The following is a 17,892-nucleotide window of genomic DNA, read 5'->3' as shown; positions in this document are numbered from 1 at the left end:
TCACTTTATAATAGGAAAAAAAGACTAGAATGCATTGAAAAGCATTCCTGTTCATGGCTATAGGAGGCTAAACTCCATATATGACCATTCCTTTGAATGTATAGTATTAATATTATGTTGGTCAACATAATATAAATTTTGGTGGATGAAGGGAGATTGAATAAATCCTTACAGAACTAATTCCAAGTGAATGTCTTAATGTCAAATCCAGAAACATAGCAAGAGTTAACTTACACAATGGAATACTGTGCTATCCATTCTTACTGATTTTGTTCCAAAACAGCATCAGGACTGTGTTTTTTTACATGCCTTGAAGGGCAGCTTTCAATATGGATTGAAGCTCAACATCAAGGAAACAAAGATTCTCACCTCTGGGCCTATTGGCAGTATCATGATGGATGGTGAAGATATTGAGATTGTTAACAGCTTTAGTTTGCTTGGCTCCCAATCAACACTTCTGGTACTAGCAGCCAGGAAGTCAAGAGATGAATTGCATTGGGAAAGTCGGCTGTCAGAAACTTCTCCAGAGCACTGAAGAACAACGATATCAGCCTGGAGACTAAAGTGCATCTGATCCATAGTCTTTGCAATTGCTTGCTATGCATCAGAGAGCTGGACAATGATAGAGAATTGATGCTTTTGAACTGAGGTGCTGAAGAAGAGTTTTGAATATACCATGGACTGCCAGGAGAGCAAATAGGTTCATCCTAGAGGGTGTGAAGCCAGCCTTGGAGGCAAGGAATCTGAAACTTCACCTGACATGCTTTGGGCATATTGCAAGGAGGGATTGGTTTTTGGAGAGGTACATCATGCTTGGAAGGGTGCAGGGATGTAGAAAGAGAGAACGATCATCGATGAGTTGGATTGATACAGTGATTGGGGTAATAAGGATAGGTGTGTTGCAGATAGTAAAGTTGGTGCAGGATATAGCAAGTTTCAGGGCTGTTGTACATAGTGCCACTATAAGTCATAAATGACTCGATGGCACATAACAACAATAACAACAGCAACAACAATCATCTCTGACATGTAAGCATGTACTCAGCTTCCTTTCATCCACCAAAATGCACGCTATTATATGACTGATTCAACAAAGATTTATGTACTTAACCCTGGGTTGAGTGGTAGAACTACCATGGAACACTAATCAATTTTGTCCAAGCTCAGAGAATTGTAGGATAAAATTTGCCTTCCTCTGTTCTTGAAATCTAGCCTAGCTACACACATTGTTAAATATCTACTTGTTCTACTTCCTCCTTTATCTCCCAGGGGAGCAAGTAGTCTTGAAACATCTCCCTTTGCTTCTGATTCAGTCATTTATTTTCTCCCTCTTCTTGATGGAAGAAGAGTGATCTGATTATATGACTTTCTGTGTCTTCCCTCCTTAGGATGCTTTTCCGTTCGACATAGTCTGGCTTTCATCTTGTTGCTCTGCAATTTTGCAGTTTTCACTCAACAAATGAGCTTGGGGATTGCCATCCCAGCCATGGTGAATTATACAGCTCTACATAGCCATCTTAATGCCTCCACAAAAATGCCATCTGCCAGCTCCCAAGGCTATTGGAATGAAACTCTAAAGGAATTGAAGGCATTAGTAAGTTTGATACCATGGAATTTTTTATCCTTCCTTCCTTCCTTCCTTCCTTCCTTCCTTCCTTCCTTCCTTCCTTCCTTCCTTCCCTCTCTCTTCTCTCTCTTCTTTAAAATGGTTTGAACGAATTGGTTATCTGATCAAAGATGCCATTCTTTCAGCTAAATATTCTCAAAATTAATTGAGAGTCTACTATGATCTAGGTACATAATATGCATCTAAGGAGATGATATAGTTTCTTAGCCTTTGTGTGTCTGTGAGTACATTCCAGGACTAAGTTAGATTAAAAGAAACAGATTTTAAGACTGAATTGATAATTCAATACATTGATAATCTCATATTCTCTCTCTCTCTCTCTCTCTCTCTCTCTCTCTCTATATATATATATATATATATATATATATATTTAGAGGATAGATATTTACTGTATCTATCATATATATGATAAAACTTGCAAAAGCCAAAAACTGGGTAAGATGGAAATCTTCTGGAGAAAGAAAAGCTAAAATAATAAAAATGTGTTAAGACTGTCTAAGGCTGAAAACTTTTCAGACTTTTTCCAAAAACATGGCAGAGTTGTCAAGTTTCAGCTCTCACAGGTTTCACTGTATGGACGTATGACAAGCTTCACGATTAAGTGTCATATGTTTATGTCTATTTTTCTTTGTTATGTCAGCATTTTAGAAATCACGTGGCAAAGGTTTTCTGCTTTACAACCTTTCTTTCTATACAGGTCTCATATTTGAAATGATTGCTGAATTGTGTCAGGGGAAGGGGAATGTGTCCTGTACATATTTAAGGGGGTTTGGTTTTGTTTTAAATGAAATTAGAAACTTGAAGGAGTTGGAGAATGATAAAAGTCAGAAAGAGTCCACACAACTATTTTGCCTGTAAGTCCTCACAAATAAAGATTACCAGCTCTATAACCAATGAGATCCTTTTCTTCCCCATAGGCCCCTGTGTATGACTGGAGCCCTGAAATCCAGGGAATCATCCTTAGCTCTATGAATTATGGCTCCTTCTTAGCTCCAATCCCTACTGGCTATGTGAGTGGAGTATTTGGAGCCAAGTATGTGGTTGGTAGTGGCTTGCTCATTTCTTCAGTCCTGGCCTTGTTCATTCCACTGGCAGCTGATACTGGAGTGACTGTTCTCCTTGTCGTTCGGGTTATCCAAGGAATAGCTCAGGTATGTAGATGTTTTCTATGTTTAAATAGACCCACAATAAACATAAGCATCCAAGAATGCAATAGTAACTTTTTTTTCTCTTTTCTTTAGGTTTTAGTAACAACAGGTGAATATTCCATTTTGGTCAAATGGGCTCCTCCTATGGAAAGGAGTCAGCTCAATAGTGTTGCTATGTCAGGTAAGTGTTATCCTAATCCTCACCTTATAGACACAGCTCAAGAGTTCTCAGCAATGGCATTTCAACTGAGTAAAACTTTTCACCCAAACTACTTTCCCTGCAAAGTTGTTCAATAATCTTATCAGGTATATTCAGGATGATTTCCAGCCATTCTACATATAGAAGATGGGAACCTTACCACTGTCTTTCTTTGTCATTACTTCTGTGACCAAAACCTTTGTTTATATGTTACTATGGTGCATCGAGAAACCAAAACTAATGAAAAATTTGTTGAAGCGAAAGAGCTGTACAGATGATTTCAAAGGGTAGCTTGGGAGAACAAATCAAAGTGTTATAGTGGAATGTGCAGAGGGCTGGAATTGGAGAATAAAAAGGGAAGAACTCTCTCTGAATTTTTTGAGCTGAAAGAACTGAAAAACAAATTTAAGCCTTGTGTCACAATATTGAAAGATGCTATACTCAATGTATTGAATGACCCAGAGAGTATCAAAAGAAGATGGATGGAATACACAGAGTAACTCTACCAGAAAGAATTGATTGACACTGAAGCATTTCAAGAAGTACTTTATAACCAGGAACCAATGGTAATGAAGGAGGATGTAAAAGCTGTGTTGAAGCCATTGGAAAAATGAAAAGGCCCCAGGAATTGATGGGATACAATTGACTTGTTTCAATTAACAGATACAGCCTTGGAAGCATTCGCCAGTCTATTCCAGGAAATTTGGAGGATAGCTGTCAGGCCAATGGATTGGAAGAGGTTCATATTTGTTCCCATTCTTCAGAAAGGTGATTCAACTGAATATGGAAATTATCAAACAGTATCACTGATATCTCATGCAAGCAGAATAATGCTGAAAATAATTAAAAAATGGCTGGAGCCATGGATGAGAAACAGCCAAAAGTATAAGAAGGATTTAGAAGAGGTCATTGCTGGGATATCATTGCTGATGTCAGATGGATCCTGAATGAAAGTAAGGAATACCAGAAGAATGTTTTTAAGAATGGGAATCCCAGAACACTTGATGTGCTCATGTGGAACATTTGCCTGGACAAAGAAGCTTGTTGTACGAACATAGCAAGGGAGTACAGTATTGTCTGGGATTGGAAAGGGAGTGTACCATGTTTGTATTTTCTCTCCATATTTATTCAATCTGTATGATGAGCAAATTATCTGAGAAGCTGGACTCTATGAGGAGGAGTGTGGCATCAGGATTGGAGACTCATCAATAACCTGTGTTATGCAGATGACACAATCTTGCTTGCTGAAAGTGAGAAGGACTTGAAATACTTTTTCCAGATCAAGGAATGCAGCCTTCAGTATGGATTGCATTCAATGTCAGGAAAATAAAGATTCTTACTAATGAATCAATAGACAAGGTCATGACAGAAGGAGAGGAGATTGAACCTGTCAACAGCTTCATCTTGCTTGAATTCCCAGTCAACAAACACCCTTGTCCAGCAGTCCAGAAATAAGGAGACACATTGAACTGGGGAAATCTGTAGTTAGGGACTTTTCCAAATTCTTGAAGAGTAGTGATGTCAATTCAAAGACTAAGGTGTCTCTGATTCAGGCCATAGTCTTTCTGATTAGTAGCTGTGCATTTGAGAGTTAGGCAATCAATGAATAAGGATGACAGAAAAATAATTGAGGCTTTTGAGCTGTGGTGTTGGAGAAGAGCACTGGACATCCCATGCATGGCCAAGAGAAGAAAATGATGTCTTGGAAATGATGTAACCAGAGTTCTTTTTGGAGGCAAGAATGATGAGGCTTCAACTCACATAGTTTAGGCATGTTCCCTAGAGGTGCTGTTCCTTGGAGAAGAAAGTGATGCTGGGAAGGGTGGAAGGTCAAAGAAGGAGAGGAAGACCCTCAACCAGGTGGACTGATAAAGTGACTGCCGAAATGAGCTCTTGTGTATCAGGAAGGCTGAGGATGGCCCAAGACAGGACTGGGTTCAGATATTTTGTTCATAGGATCGCTATGAGTCATTCTCAACTTACTGGCACATAACAAAAACAACATGCTACATGCATGTTTATTTCTATATAGTGTGCTTTGCACTTATTATTTCAATGTAGCCTCATAATTATAAATAATCTATAATTATTCCCATTTAATATGTAGTACTTGAGATAATTACTGAATGAAAGGACAGATTTGAACCTAGGTATTTTAGATTAAAATGTATGTTGTAATCACTGTACAATTCAGCCTTATTAAAGGGTTGATTAACAAAAAAAAATCACAGTCTTAAGCATGGGCATTTCATCTAGAATATGTTTGTATTTTGTGTTCAGGGGTAACGTTGGGATCCTTCACGGTCTTTGCTGCTGGTGGCCTCCTCTGCCAGATATTAGGATGGCCTTATATCTTCTATATCTTTGGTAAGTTGTGCTTTTTAAGCCTCCTTCATTGACAAAGAATGCTAGGCATGATTTTTCCTTTCATGAAAGCAGTTATGGTTACCCATATCCTATTTGATATGAATAGTTGTACAGCCAATGTTGAAAATATTCAATTAATCATGTAGTGTTACTTGTAGTTAATCTTGCTGATTTCCAAAGTGACATTTACAAGTCAGTAACCTGAGTGTGTGGCTAGAATAACCCTTATTATTTAAGGGCATTATAACATCATTTCATGCTTCTAAATTGAACTGATAAAAATCCAGCATAGTTTTTTTCTCATGATCTGAAAAATGACATCTTAAAGAGATCAGGCTTTATTTTTTTATTGTGACTAGAGTGAGAACTTACAAAGCAAATTGGTGTTCCATCTATCATTTATAGTTTGTTTTATTCTATTTATTACAATATCCACAATGTAACTGTACTTACCCTACTTCCTCCATGTGATTCTCATTAACCCTGCTCTTCTATTTCCTTCTGCCTTCAGGGTTTTATCTTTGTTACTCTTTTTACTTTACGTGGTTCCTTATTCTAATGAATGGGTGCCTACCTGGTGTTACTGTTCACTTTATAGTTCTATTATTTAGGTAAAAGTTAAGTCATGGGGTTGATTTTTTTCTGGGTTCAAAAAATGACTAAAACCCATATTCTCAGGGTTTCGACCAATCTCTGGAAGACCAAAAAGCTTGGCGCTTTTTATATTTTGCTCCAATATTCCACCCTGTTGTTATAGTTAAGTGCTATCAAGTCAGAGCTAACCCATAACTGACCCTCCAGTGGATTTTCAGAGGCAGTACATTGGGTAGGAGGAGATTGCCCATGTTTCTTCTGTAGAGCAGCTGGTGGATCCAAACCATGTGCCCTCAGGTTAGCAGCATAGTTCCTTACCACTAACTCACTGGAGCTCCACAGAATACCCTGAAAAAATATTCTATTAGAGGAATTATGTTTTAAATCATGCTCATTCAAGTAATGTTGTTACATGCTCTCCAGGTGATTACAATTCACTGTGACCCTATGAACAACAGATCTGAACCTGGCCCTATCCATCATTTTCATTTTCATGATCTCTGACATGTGTAAGCCCATTGTTACCGTCACTGTGTCAATCTATCTCATTGAAGGACTTGCTCTTTTTTACTGACTTTCCCCTTTCCCAGAAACTGGTTCCTTCTGAAAACATGCCCAAAGTATGAGACAAAATGTGTCCATCCTTGCCCCTAGGGGGCACTGTAGTTGCACTTCCTTCAAGACAGATTTTTTTTGGTAGTCCATGGGATATTTAGTACACTCTACCAACATCAAAATTAAAAAGCATTAATTCTTCTTTATCATTATTCATCTCCCAACTTTCAGCTGCATAGGAAAGAATTGAAGATTCCATTTCAGGTACAACTTAGTAATGAAATAGCTACTTCTAATTTAGCCAAATATTAGAAGAAAAATAGAGTAGGAGTTTAACCTTATTTGAAGTTAAATGCTGATTTAAAGATATTGAGAAATGAAAAATTCAAGGACAGAGCAGATTCAATAAGACTTGGGAGTGAACATAATACTCAGAAGATATGCCAAAATAATTTTCCAAAGTTAAGAAAGCCATTGCTAGATCCATCTTGAAGTACAATATTGTGAGTGACAGGATAATATCCATACTCATACAAGGAAGTCCAGTGAATACCACTATCATTCAGATATATGCACCAACAACCGGAGCCAAGGAAGAGGAGATAGAAGATTTTTATCAACTTTTACAGTCAGAGATTGATTGAACATGCAATCAAGATGCATTGATAATAATGGGTGACTGGAATGCAAAAGTTGAGAACAGAGAAGAAGAATCAGTAGTTGGAAAACATGGACTCGGTGACAGAAAAGGAGCTGGAGAGAGAATGATTGAATTTTGCGCAATGACTTATTCATTGCAAATACGTTTTTTAAGAGACATAAACACAGGTTATATAAATGGATTTCACTTGATGGTATGCATAGGAATCAGATTGATTACATATGTGGGAAGAACCACTGAAGAAGCTCAATATCAGCTGTGAAAACTAGGCCAGGAGCTGATTGTGGAACAGACCACCAACTACTCATATGCAAGTTCAAGATGAAGCTGAGAAAAATTAAACCAAGTCCATAGGAACCAAAATATGACTTTGAGTCTATCCCACCTGAATTTCAGAACCATCTCAGGAACAGGTTTGAGACCTTGAACACTAATGAGCGAAGACCAGATGAGTTGTGGGAGGAGATCAAGGGTATCATCCAGGAAGAGTGCAAATGGTCATTCCAAAGACAGAAGAGGAAGAAAAGACCAAAATGGATGTCAGAAGAAACTCTGAAAATTGCATTGGAAGCCAAAGCAAAGGAAGAATTCAAGATACTAAAGAGTTGAATAGAAGATTTCAAAAGGCAGCATGGAATGACAAAGTAAAATATTACAATGAAATGTGCAAGGACTTGGAATCAGAAAATCAAAGGGTCAGACTTGCTCAGCATTTCTTAAGCTCAAGGAACTGAAGAACAAATTCCAAAAGATACATAAAATATTTCTACAGAAATACTGTAATAGTAATAATCTTACCTTTGTCCAACTCTGGTTGAAAATCTTCCAGTTGCTCTCATCTCTCAAGCTCTCATTTGTGTTTGATTAGGAAATAGTCTATTTGAAAATTTCATATTGTCTGATGCCTAAGAGAAAGTCTCTTCAATACTTTCATTAGGGACCAGTTGTCTTATATCAACCATTCTTTCAATGTCATGCCAACTTATTCTCTGTTGTTGTGTGTGAAATATGGTTAACTGCACATTCACTTTCAAACTTCAAATTTATCACACATGTAAAAAATGAAAAATGACAAGAAGTATTCAAGTTCTGAGAGAGGTTAATGGTTCTGCAGTCTGGGAAATAGTAATTAGAAGTAATAACGCATTAAATATTAGTGGCCCTAAATTCTCCCAACTCCAATATGTGACATTGCTAACTTTGATGTCCATTCTGCTCTTTTCATGTTTGCATTCATTGGTGGAAACATTGTTGATTTTAGAGGAAATTTATTTCTTAAAGATTTACTTCAGGTCATGTCTTGAAGTTTTGTAGGTTAATTATTTGAACAAAATAATAAACTGTTAACTCCTAACTCTTACGGGCTTTTAATCAAATAGGAGCAGAATGGAAAGACTCAGAGGAAAGTATAGGTAGGAGGAGAGATGGTACCTTGTCCTTACAATGAGAAAGTTTGTCAATATATTGGACAAGAAAATGAAAGAGTTGGGGATTGTCTGTATCAGAGTACATTTCCAAACCTTCCCAAACTCAGTGGCATAAAACCACAACCATTGTGTTATCATGCACCCAAAGGCAGCAGCCATTCTGCAGCAGACACTTGCAGTAGCTGAACTGACACCTCCCTGGTGTGATGCAATAGTTGGGGCACATAGCTGTCTTAGATGAAAACCCTAACTTTGTAGGGTTTCCATTTTGCAAAGGTCAAAGGTCCATATTGTTGGGTGTCAGCTTGTGTGCTTGAGGTCCTGCTTTCTCATGATTACATTTTTTGTCTGTTGTCTTGGAGGGCCTCACATCAAAAGAAAAACCCCTATAATCACTTATGATCCCAGTTCTGTGAGATAATTGGCAGTTCTGCAACTTGTATCTCTCATATTTATTCAAAAGCAGATTAAGTGGAATATGGTCTCCCCCCTTTCAGATACCCACACAGAGAGGCAAATAAAAACATATGTAAGTTCTAATCTCCTATTAACTCTATGTTATTAAAAGCAAGTCAAGTTTGATGCTTCCTCAGAAAATTGGAAATAGAAATACTATTTATCCAGGAATCTCACTATAGGGCAAATACTTGAAAGAAATAAGAGTTATGGACATGATAGTGCAACAATGAATGAATGAAAACCCAAAATCTCTGTAAATGTTCATTAAAATTAATAAAATTTAATAATTAAAAAAAGAGTTATGGACATGAATAGAAATATGCACAACCATGCTTATAATAGCAGATATGGAAACAACCTAAGTATCTATCCATGGAAAACCAGATAAAGAAACTGTGGTACAATCATGCAGTTAAGTTCTATGCAACAATACAAAATGATATAGAATTAAATGAACATTGTTTAACATGGATGTATCTACAGGACACTAAATGGAATCAGCTAAAACAGTTACAAAAGGAAAGACTTTGTACAAGACCATTATTGTTATTGTTGTATTGTTGTTATGTGCCATTGAGTGACTCTGTACACAGCAGCTCTGAACCCTGCCCTATCCTGAACCAATCTCACCATCTCCAACACTCCTACTCACATTTCCCCAGTTATTGTGTCAATCCATCTCATCCAGCATCTTCTTCTCCTGCATTGTCCCTTCACCCTTACAATCATGATGTCCTTTTCCAAGGACAATTATAATAAGACTATTATTATCCTGAGTTAAAGAAAGGTTTATAAACAGGAATGATTGAATGATTACCAGTGACGGGAGGGAAATTAGAAAAAGGAGTAAAAGTTATTAAATAGATAGTAAATACATATTAAGAAGGGTGAAAGGAAAGATAAAATATAAGAAAGAAAGTCCACAGAGAGGAATAGAAAGGATTAATGGAAACCAAAATTAAAAAGGAGAAATAAGAAAAGTGCCCTCATCTTGTAGTTACTGAAACTAATATCACAGGATAACAAGTGTGTGAGTGGATGGATAAAAAATTAATTTGCTTTTTAAACTTTCACTCAAGTCACAATTGAAGACAAGTTTATAAAGCCAAACAAGTTACATGGTCAAGTCTAATGTCAAAAGATAAGCAAGTACTTCCAATCTATGTTAAGGCTATGGATAGATTCAGGAAGGAAAAGATAGAACTGGGCCAGTCACCTCTGTTAAGCACACTAATCCTTCCAAGGCAGAGCCAAAATGAATAACTCCAATGTAGTGCTCATTGGATTTTCTTTTTTTAGGTGGAATTGGCTGTGCCTGTTGTCTTCTCTGGTTTTCTCTTGTTTATGAAGATCCAATGCATCATCCCTTTATCAGCATCAGTGAGAAGAAGTACATCCAATGTGCACTGGCCCAGGAGGTACATTGCAGGAGTTCCCTTGCCATTTCCCATTAAGTTTGGCTGGATGTCTCTGCTGTGAAGAGTGCAGTGTGGAGAACTCCTGTCTCTGATTAAGTGATTGTTGATATATGCTTTCTTCCAGAATTATTCTCCAGGCTGGTCTCTTCCCATTATGGCTATGATCAAATCTCTACCACTTTGGTCCCTATTAATCTCTTTTTTCTCTTATGGCTGGACTTTTTTTATCCTGATGACATTCACACCAACATACATCAGTTCTGTACTTGAAACTAACCTAAGAGATGTAAGTATATAGAAAGCACCTTGTGTTCTCCTTGAATATTTCTTGGTATTATTATGATGCTTTTTCCGTGTTTATACTATCTAGAGATTAAGGCTGAGAACTTTATTTGAGTAATGTAGCAGGATTAATTTGCATTTTTATTGATCTCATATGTCTTGCTGCCTTTTGTGAAAGGATGGTATAGGTCAACATCATATTAGACTTGATAGAGCAGCAACTTTTCAATGGACTTTTGCATAAAGGTTTATGTATCTGGTTAAATATGTCTATAGGTACGTAGACAGGCATGTTGATGTGTATATGGGTCTGATGTATAATGGTGTATAGTATGAATTTTTTGTGTATTATCTATTTATTCTTTTTTTCATGACTGAAGCACACACACATGCACACAAATATTTCCACACCCATTAGTGTTAGATGTCATTGAGGTGACTATGACTCACAGCAACTCTGTGAACAACATCTTGGAACTTTGTTCAATTCTATACCATCCTTATGATCTGTACCATGCTTAAGTCCTTGTTGTAGTCATTATGCTAATCCTTCTAGTTGGGGATCTTTCTTCCTCTCTTCTGCTGGCCCTCTACCTTACCTGTATGATGTCTTTTCACAAGAACAGCCTCCCACCCACACCCCCAATATTTCCAAAATATGAGAGACAAATAAGTGTCATTAAAGAATAGAGTTGAGTATTGTGTCAGTGTTAGAGGTATTGGGTCTAGGTGAATGTCTAGGTGCGACAAGATGCTTTGGCTGCTTGTACCTATACTTTCGTGTGATATCTCTCTTCCATCTGTGTGTGTCTCTCCATGTCTGCTTTCTCATATTCTGTGACATCACTCAGAAGGGATTATATTTTGGATTCACTTTCCTTAAATGATCTATTTAACATACAAAATAGTTCTATTTCCAAGCAGTGTTGTATTTATAAGTACAGGAATTAGAGCTTCCACTTATATGTTTGGAAGAAACCATCCAAACCTTAACTCTCATTGAAGGGAAAAAAAATTATTAAAATGACCACTTATTCTAAAAAATATTACAGAGCATGCTGAAAATGTTCGAGTTTTACAAATTTGTCCATAAAATAATTATATCTATGGTTTTATTTTATACTTCTGTTACAAAACAAAGAAGAATTATTCCAGATAAGGCTGAATGTTTTGTAATGCATTTAGTAAATATTTCTTTTCTCTCCTGTAAATTAGTGTAATTATTTTACCTATTTTTTAACATGGTTTTGGTATTTTTAACATTTATTTCCAGGTGATCTTTCTATATAAAAAATACAGTAGTCATTTTCTGTATAATGTCTATTTTCCTCTAGACATTAAAATGATATTGATGCAATCTAGCAACAAATATCTATAAATTGGTGATAAATACATGAACTCATAGATGTGTACAAGTAGTCCAGGCATCTCTCTGGGTTATGGTGAGTGAGGCAGAGAACCAGTACCTCACCTCATCTCTGGTCTTTAGAGTGGAATCCTGTCTTCCCTGCCATCTGTGTTTGCCAGCATTTTCACAATCCTTGGAGGTCTGTTTGCAGATTTTCTCATTTCCAGAAAATTCCTTAGACTCATCACCGTAAGGAAACTCTTCACTGCAGTAGGTAAGAAGCTAACCAGTTGTAAGAGAAGACATTCAATGTTCTGAGAAGCCATCCATTTACTCTGTGTCTGTCTTCCTACAGGAATTCTCATTCCATCCATGCTCCTCGTGTCCCTGTACTGGCTTAGGTCCAATGTAAGAACTGCTGTGACCTTCTTGGTTCTGAATTCTGCCTTCAACAGCCTATGCTTCTCAGGGGTCTTGGTTAATCTCCTGGATATTGCTCCTCGGTAGGAACCCCTTTGACTATTCTGACGAAAGCCTAGTCCCATTCAAAGGAGCTTTAACCTACTCTGACACATGAGTAAGGTGTGACATGTGCAACAAGTCACAAGGGCTTACCAACCCTAAATCCAAGTCATTTCTATAAGAACCTAAATCGTGGCTCATAACATCACAATGCCATGATCACAGTTCACCTGAGGAAGAATCCCATAGATATCCCTTGTTAAGGAATGCAACAGTTTCTCAGGGTTGAATAACTGATACTGGTGATGAACTCCACAGAGAATGCTCATATAAGACTGAAATGAGGTGAGAGAGCCTCTACAGAAGGAGAAAGAAATTATAGTTGATGATCAGAAATGACTCTGGCTTCTACATATTGCTGTCCAAGACTGAATCAACCACACAGAATATATTCCCTCTTCAGATACTGAACTGACAGGATATCTTGGAGCTATCTCATTTAGTAATGATATTTGGTATGCAAAACATGAATGCAAGATCAGGTTCAATATCATTAAGCATGGGAAATTATAAACCAGGTGCAAACCATCAAACTGTTCATTTTCTAGTAATAAAGTTATTGTGTTAGTACTAGTTGCCTCTTAGAAGTTTTAGATGTCAACACACGATTATATAATAACTATTAGGTCCTTTTCACTAAATCTATTTCAAAATCAGCAAAAGTTCAAGCTTCCCTAAGAATAAGCACAACGTAACAGTGCAGTTGAGAAGAATCTTTAGCTCATAGATAAATGTCTTGTTATCTCTAACAGGTACGCTGGTGTTCTTACGGGACTATCTCAAGTGTTTGGATACGCAGCTGGAGCCCTTTCTCCCACTGCGACTGGATTTTTACTGAGTCAGGTAAGGTCATAGTTTTGAAGAAAATACTCTTAAGAAAAAAACTCAAGGAATATATGTAGGATCTACAAAGTTCACTTAGGAGAAGGTAATGATATTCAGTGTGTTGGGAGTATTATTCAATTTTATGAGTTTATGTTTCCAAGTTCTTATTTGATGAGCTTCTCACAGTAAACTTCAATCTTTCTAACAATAATTTTGATGTTTTTTCCTAACTAGTAGAGTGAGTGGTCAACTATCCTGGTCTGCCCCACATTGAGGTGTTTCCTGGGATAGTAGGCACAGATCAATAGTAATTAGTTTTATAAGATACAATGTATATGAATTATTGTATAAAACACAATATAGGGGAGCTCTGGTGGCCTAGTGGCAAGAAACTGCCATGCAATATCAGAAGAACACAGTTCGAATCCACCAGATGATTTGCTAGAGAAGGAGGGGCAATCTGCTCCTGTACCAGTGAGATCTGATTTGATGGTAAAACACAAAAAAAGAATTAAAAAAATAAACAAAACAAAACACAATATAGATGAGCGATTTTAAGCAAGCCAATAAATAATCCAAAAACACCTCATACCTCATGCCAAAAACCCCTTCATTGTTGGGTCTGAACTGACTCATAGTTGACCCCCCATTGGGTTTCTGAGGCTATAAATCATGTAGGAGGAGGTTGTTCATCTTTCACCTTCAGAGCACCATCATCATTGCTAAAATATTGGGAAAAAATGGGGAAAATGGTGTCATTTGGTCGGTGGCCTGGGGTAAAATGTGGCACTATAATCTCAAAGGCACATGGTTTGAATCCACCAGGTGTTCTGAGGGAGAAGGATGGAAAATCATTTTATGTCTGACTTTTTGCCTCTGTAAACCCACTGGAGGATCACCTATGGATTGGTTCTAATTTAATGGCACGCAATAACTACATATAAGAATGGAGCGTGTATTAACAGAATCCGTGAATCAGATGCTGGGTAAAGGACTGAATGAAAGAGCAACCTGCAGCTCACCTTCCTGTCTGAAAATTGTTAATATACTAAAATCCTCAGAGCAAGTATCACTTACTTGTGTTTCTACATTTGTATAGACTTTCTATGCAAGAAACTATATTAGTTATAAAAGAACCCAGTTGATGGTGTAAAGTGTAAATAAGAATCTTATTTATATAGTAATTATATGTAGAAGATATGTAGCATATTCATAAGAATATCATATTTAAGGGTTTGTTTGGTTTTTGTAAGTTTCCACCCAGAAGTCAGGAAAAATGATCCATGATGACACAGTCAGTTAAAGTACTTGACTGCTAACTGAAAGGTCAGTGCTTTGAACCTTCAAGCCACTCTGGAGGAAGGATCATGTGTCAGGCTGCTTCTTAAATATTACAGGCTTGGAAACACTATAAGGCATTTCTACTCTGTACTACAGTGTTGCTATGAATTGGATCCTACTCAATGGCAGCAGGTTTAAGTCAGGAAAGTGAGTTGAGAATAAAATAAAAAAGGTTCTTTTTATGATAATAATGCTTTCTCTCTTTCGAAGTTTTAATCCTCTTCTAATCACCAACAATCATCCTTTTAGGAAATAAATGTTGAATTGTTGTTATGTGCCATTGAGTTGCCTGTGTCTCATAGTGATCTTATGCACAATAGCTCTGAAACTGCTCTATTCTGAGCCAGTCTCACTGACTCTGACCCACCTACTCTTATAATCCCAATTACGGTGGCAAATCCATCCCAGCTGGGGTCTTCTTCTCTTGTTCTATCTCTCCATCCTTCCATGCGTGATGTTCTTCTTCAATGCCACATGCCCAAAATATGTGAGACAGAACTTCAAAATCTTAGCCTCCAAAGAAAAACTTGGTTTCACCCTCTCCAAGACAGACCTGTTTGTTCTCTTGGCAGTCCATGGTATATTCAATAATCTTCTCCAGCACCGCAGCTCAAAGGCATAGATTCTTCTGGCATCATTAGTCATTGTCCAGCTCTCAGCTGCATAAACAAGTAATTGCAAAGACCATGGCCTGAACAAGACACACCTTACTCTCTAGACTGACTTCATTATTCTTTAGCACTTTGGAGAGCCCTCTAATAGCAGACTTCCCAGATGCTGAGATAAAAATTCTCAAATGGTTTTTGTCTTCTCTTTCATTTATTCATCTGTCAATTTATTAATTTGACGAATAGATATTATTTATTATTATGTACTAAGCAATGTTAAAGGAAATAAACCAAAGTTCTTACCTTAATAAAATCTATAGAAAGGGATACCAATGGAAAAGAAATAAAATATCTAGTCTATTGGTTTATGGTAAGTGCCTGAGAAGAATAAAGAGGAAAAAAAGAAATAGGATGCATAAAAGATAAATGGGATTTCCATTTTTGGGGGGGGGGAATCTTTCTTTCTCACTGCAATAGAGTCTGGACTGACTCATGGTTGATCTTCCAGGTGTTTTTCTGAGGCTATAGTTTGCATGGGAAGACATTACCCATCTCTCTCCTTCAGAGTGGCTGGTGGATTCAAACTGCCAGAGAAGTGTGGCCTTTGAGTTAGCAGTACAGCTCTCTGTGGACTAGGCCACTAAAGCTTCCTCAGTTATAAGCAGAAGAGTTAAAGAAAATTCACCAAAAAAATATGACACAGAAGCAAAGACTAGGAGGAGTAGACAACTAGGTGAAGAGTTTTCTAGTAGGAGAACTAGGCAGGAAAATAACCCAAAGGCAGAAATGTTCCTGGCATACCTAAGAACAACTAGAATTCCCAGGAGGATGGCACAGATTTGAAAGAGGGAGATCCTTTTTTTGAACCAGGAGGGATAAAAACTGGGTGGCAGTTAATGACTTTCATTTCTCTGTTTCCAGGATTCAGAGTTGGGTTGGAGAAATATCTTCTTGCTTTCAGCTTCTATTAACATATTGAGCCTGATTATCTACCTCATCTTTGGCAAAGCAGATGTCCAGGACTGGGCTAAAGAGGAACAAACACCTACTTCTAAGCAAACAGAGTGATAGATTAGGCCCAGATCAATGAGTAGGCCCTTGTTCCCCTTATACATCTTCTCCTCGTGCCTGCTCAACAGATTAACATTTAATTTGAATTGTGGATCCACTCTCTTCTCAGAGAGAGTTCTTGGCTATTGTAATACTGAAGACTCTGCCTGGGGATTTTATTGGGAAATAAAAGCTTAGTTGATTAATGGTGAGCTCCTGAAGTGTGTCTCTTTCATGTTCTCTATTCTTTGCTCTTTTATCCTAGTAAAAGCATCAGAATTTGGAGAACAATTTCCAATTAAAGCAAAAGAAGAACCCAGAAGCAGGAGAGTGAAAACTGAGATTCATGTGGGGAGTTGTGTTCATGAATCAGAAAAACTAACTCTGAGATCTGACATTAAATGAAAGACTAATACCCTAGAAACCATGATGTACACAGATCTAAATTCTGGACCTTGTAGCCAAAACAGACAAATTCTTTCAGACATCAAAAGGGGCTCAGGGCCATTCTGAGGTTTGATGTAGACAGGATGTCTGATTGAACAATATGGAAGAAGAAAGGGGAGTATTGAGAGAATTAATCTAACAAGAGAATGAGAATTCTATATTTTATAAAGTGGGGAGAGCATAGTAGACTTTCTTTATATAGCAACCACTTTCTAAGACTTATATCTTTAAAATCAGATTGACACCTTAATAGTTATAAAGATCAGGCACTTCCTGGGGTCTACTATTATATATTCACCTCTACCTAGCACATGATTTGTACAGAAATCTTATGTTTTAGAAAAAGATGATGCTCCTGTTTACTCTCTGTCTTAAAATACTTATTCATGCTATTAAATTTTTACTTCTTTTCCTCTTTTCTTCTAATGTGGTTGTTGCTCTTGTGCTGTGTGCTATTGTGTCAGAAAAGACATAGTTGACCCTCCAGTGAGTTTTCAGAGACACTAAATCACAGGTGGAAGAGATTGTCCGTCTTTCTGCCTTCGATCAACTGGTGAATAAAAAAAATCTGTTGGCTAGTCAATACGCTGGGAACTAACACTCTTGAGTCTGACCTCTTGAAAACCAGTTCTCCCATAGGATAACTTCAGTTTTTTTATGAGTTGGTTCCTACTTGAATTAGTTGAGTATCAATGAAAGCTTTTTACCTTCTTTTTTTGTAATCAGTAAATGGAATGGCACTGGCTAGTAAAGTAGAATAGTTAATAGAGAAATACATGGAAAGAAAAAAGACACCATTTTGACTCCATTTTCCTTCAATTCATTCTGTTTTCAAGAGCATAGACTCATCTAACAATCTTTCTCTTTGTTGTTGTTGTTGTTGTTATGTGCCGTCGAGCCATTTGCGACTCATAGTGACCCTATGTACAACAGCCCTAAACCCTGCCTCTATCCTGTGCCAATCGCATTGCCTCTGACACACCCATCCCGATTACCCCAGTCACTGAATCAATC

General features: G+C 37.3%; 1 protein-coding gene across 1 annotated transcript; it reads left to right on the top strand.

Annotated features, from left to right (window-relative positions):
- The first annotated feature begins 1,402 nt into the window (after positions 1-1,402).
- LOC102847467 (putative small intestine sodium-dependent phosphate transport protein-like) lies at positions 1,403-16,449 on the top strand. Its single transcript, XM_006888679.1, has 10 exons — positions 1,403-1,594; positions 2,545-2,778; positions 2,869-2,956; positions 5,255-5,341; positions 10,337-10,455; positions 10,580-10,741; positions 12,227-12,359; positions 12,441-12,588; positions 13,360-13,450; positions 16,303-16,449. The coding sequence occupies exons 1-10, from the start codon at positions 1,460-1,462 to the stop codon at positions 16,447-16,449; spliced, it is 1,344 nt and encodes a 447-aa protein (XP_006888741.1). The 5' UTR covers positions 1,403-1,459.
- The last annotated feature ends 1,443 nt before the right edge of the window (positions 16,450-17,892 follow it).

The sequence above is a fragment of the Elephantulus edwardii genome, unplaced genomic scaffold (assembly GCF_000299155.1).
Source record: "Elephantulus edwardii isolate Elephantulus edwardi_28Jun2011 unplaced genomic scaffold, EleEdw1.0 scaffold00070, whole genome shotgun sequence".
NCBI classification, from domain to species: domain Eukaryota; kingdom Metazoa; phylum Chordata; class Mammalia; order Macroscelidea; family Macroscelididae; genus Elephantulus; species Elephantulus edwardii.
Note: the sequence above shows the minus strand (reverse complement) of the source record. Positions and strands in the feature narration are given on the sequence as shown.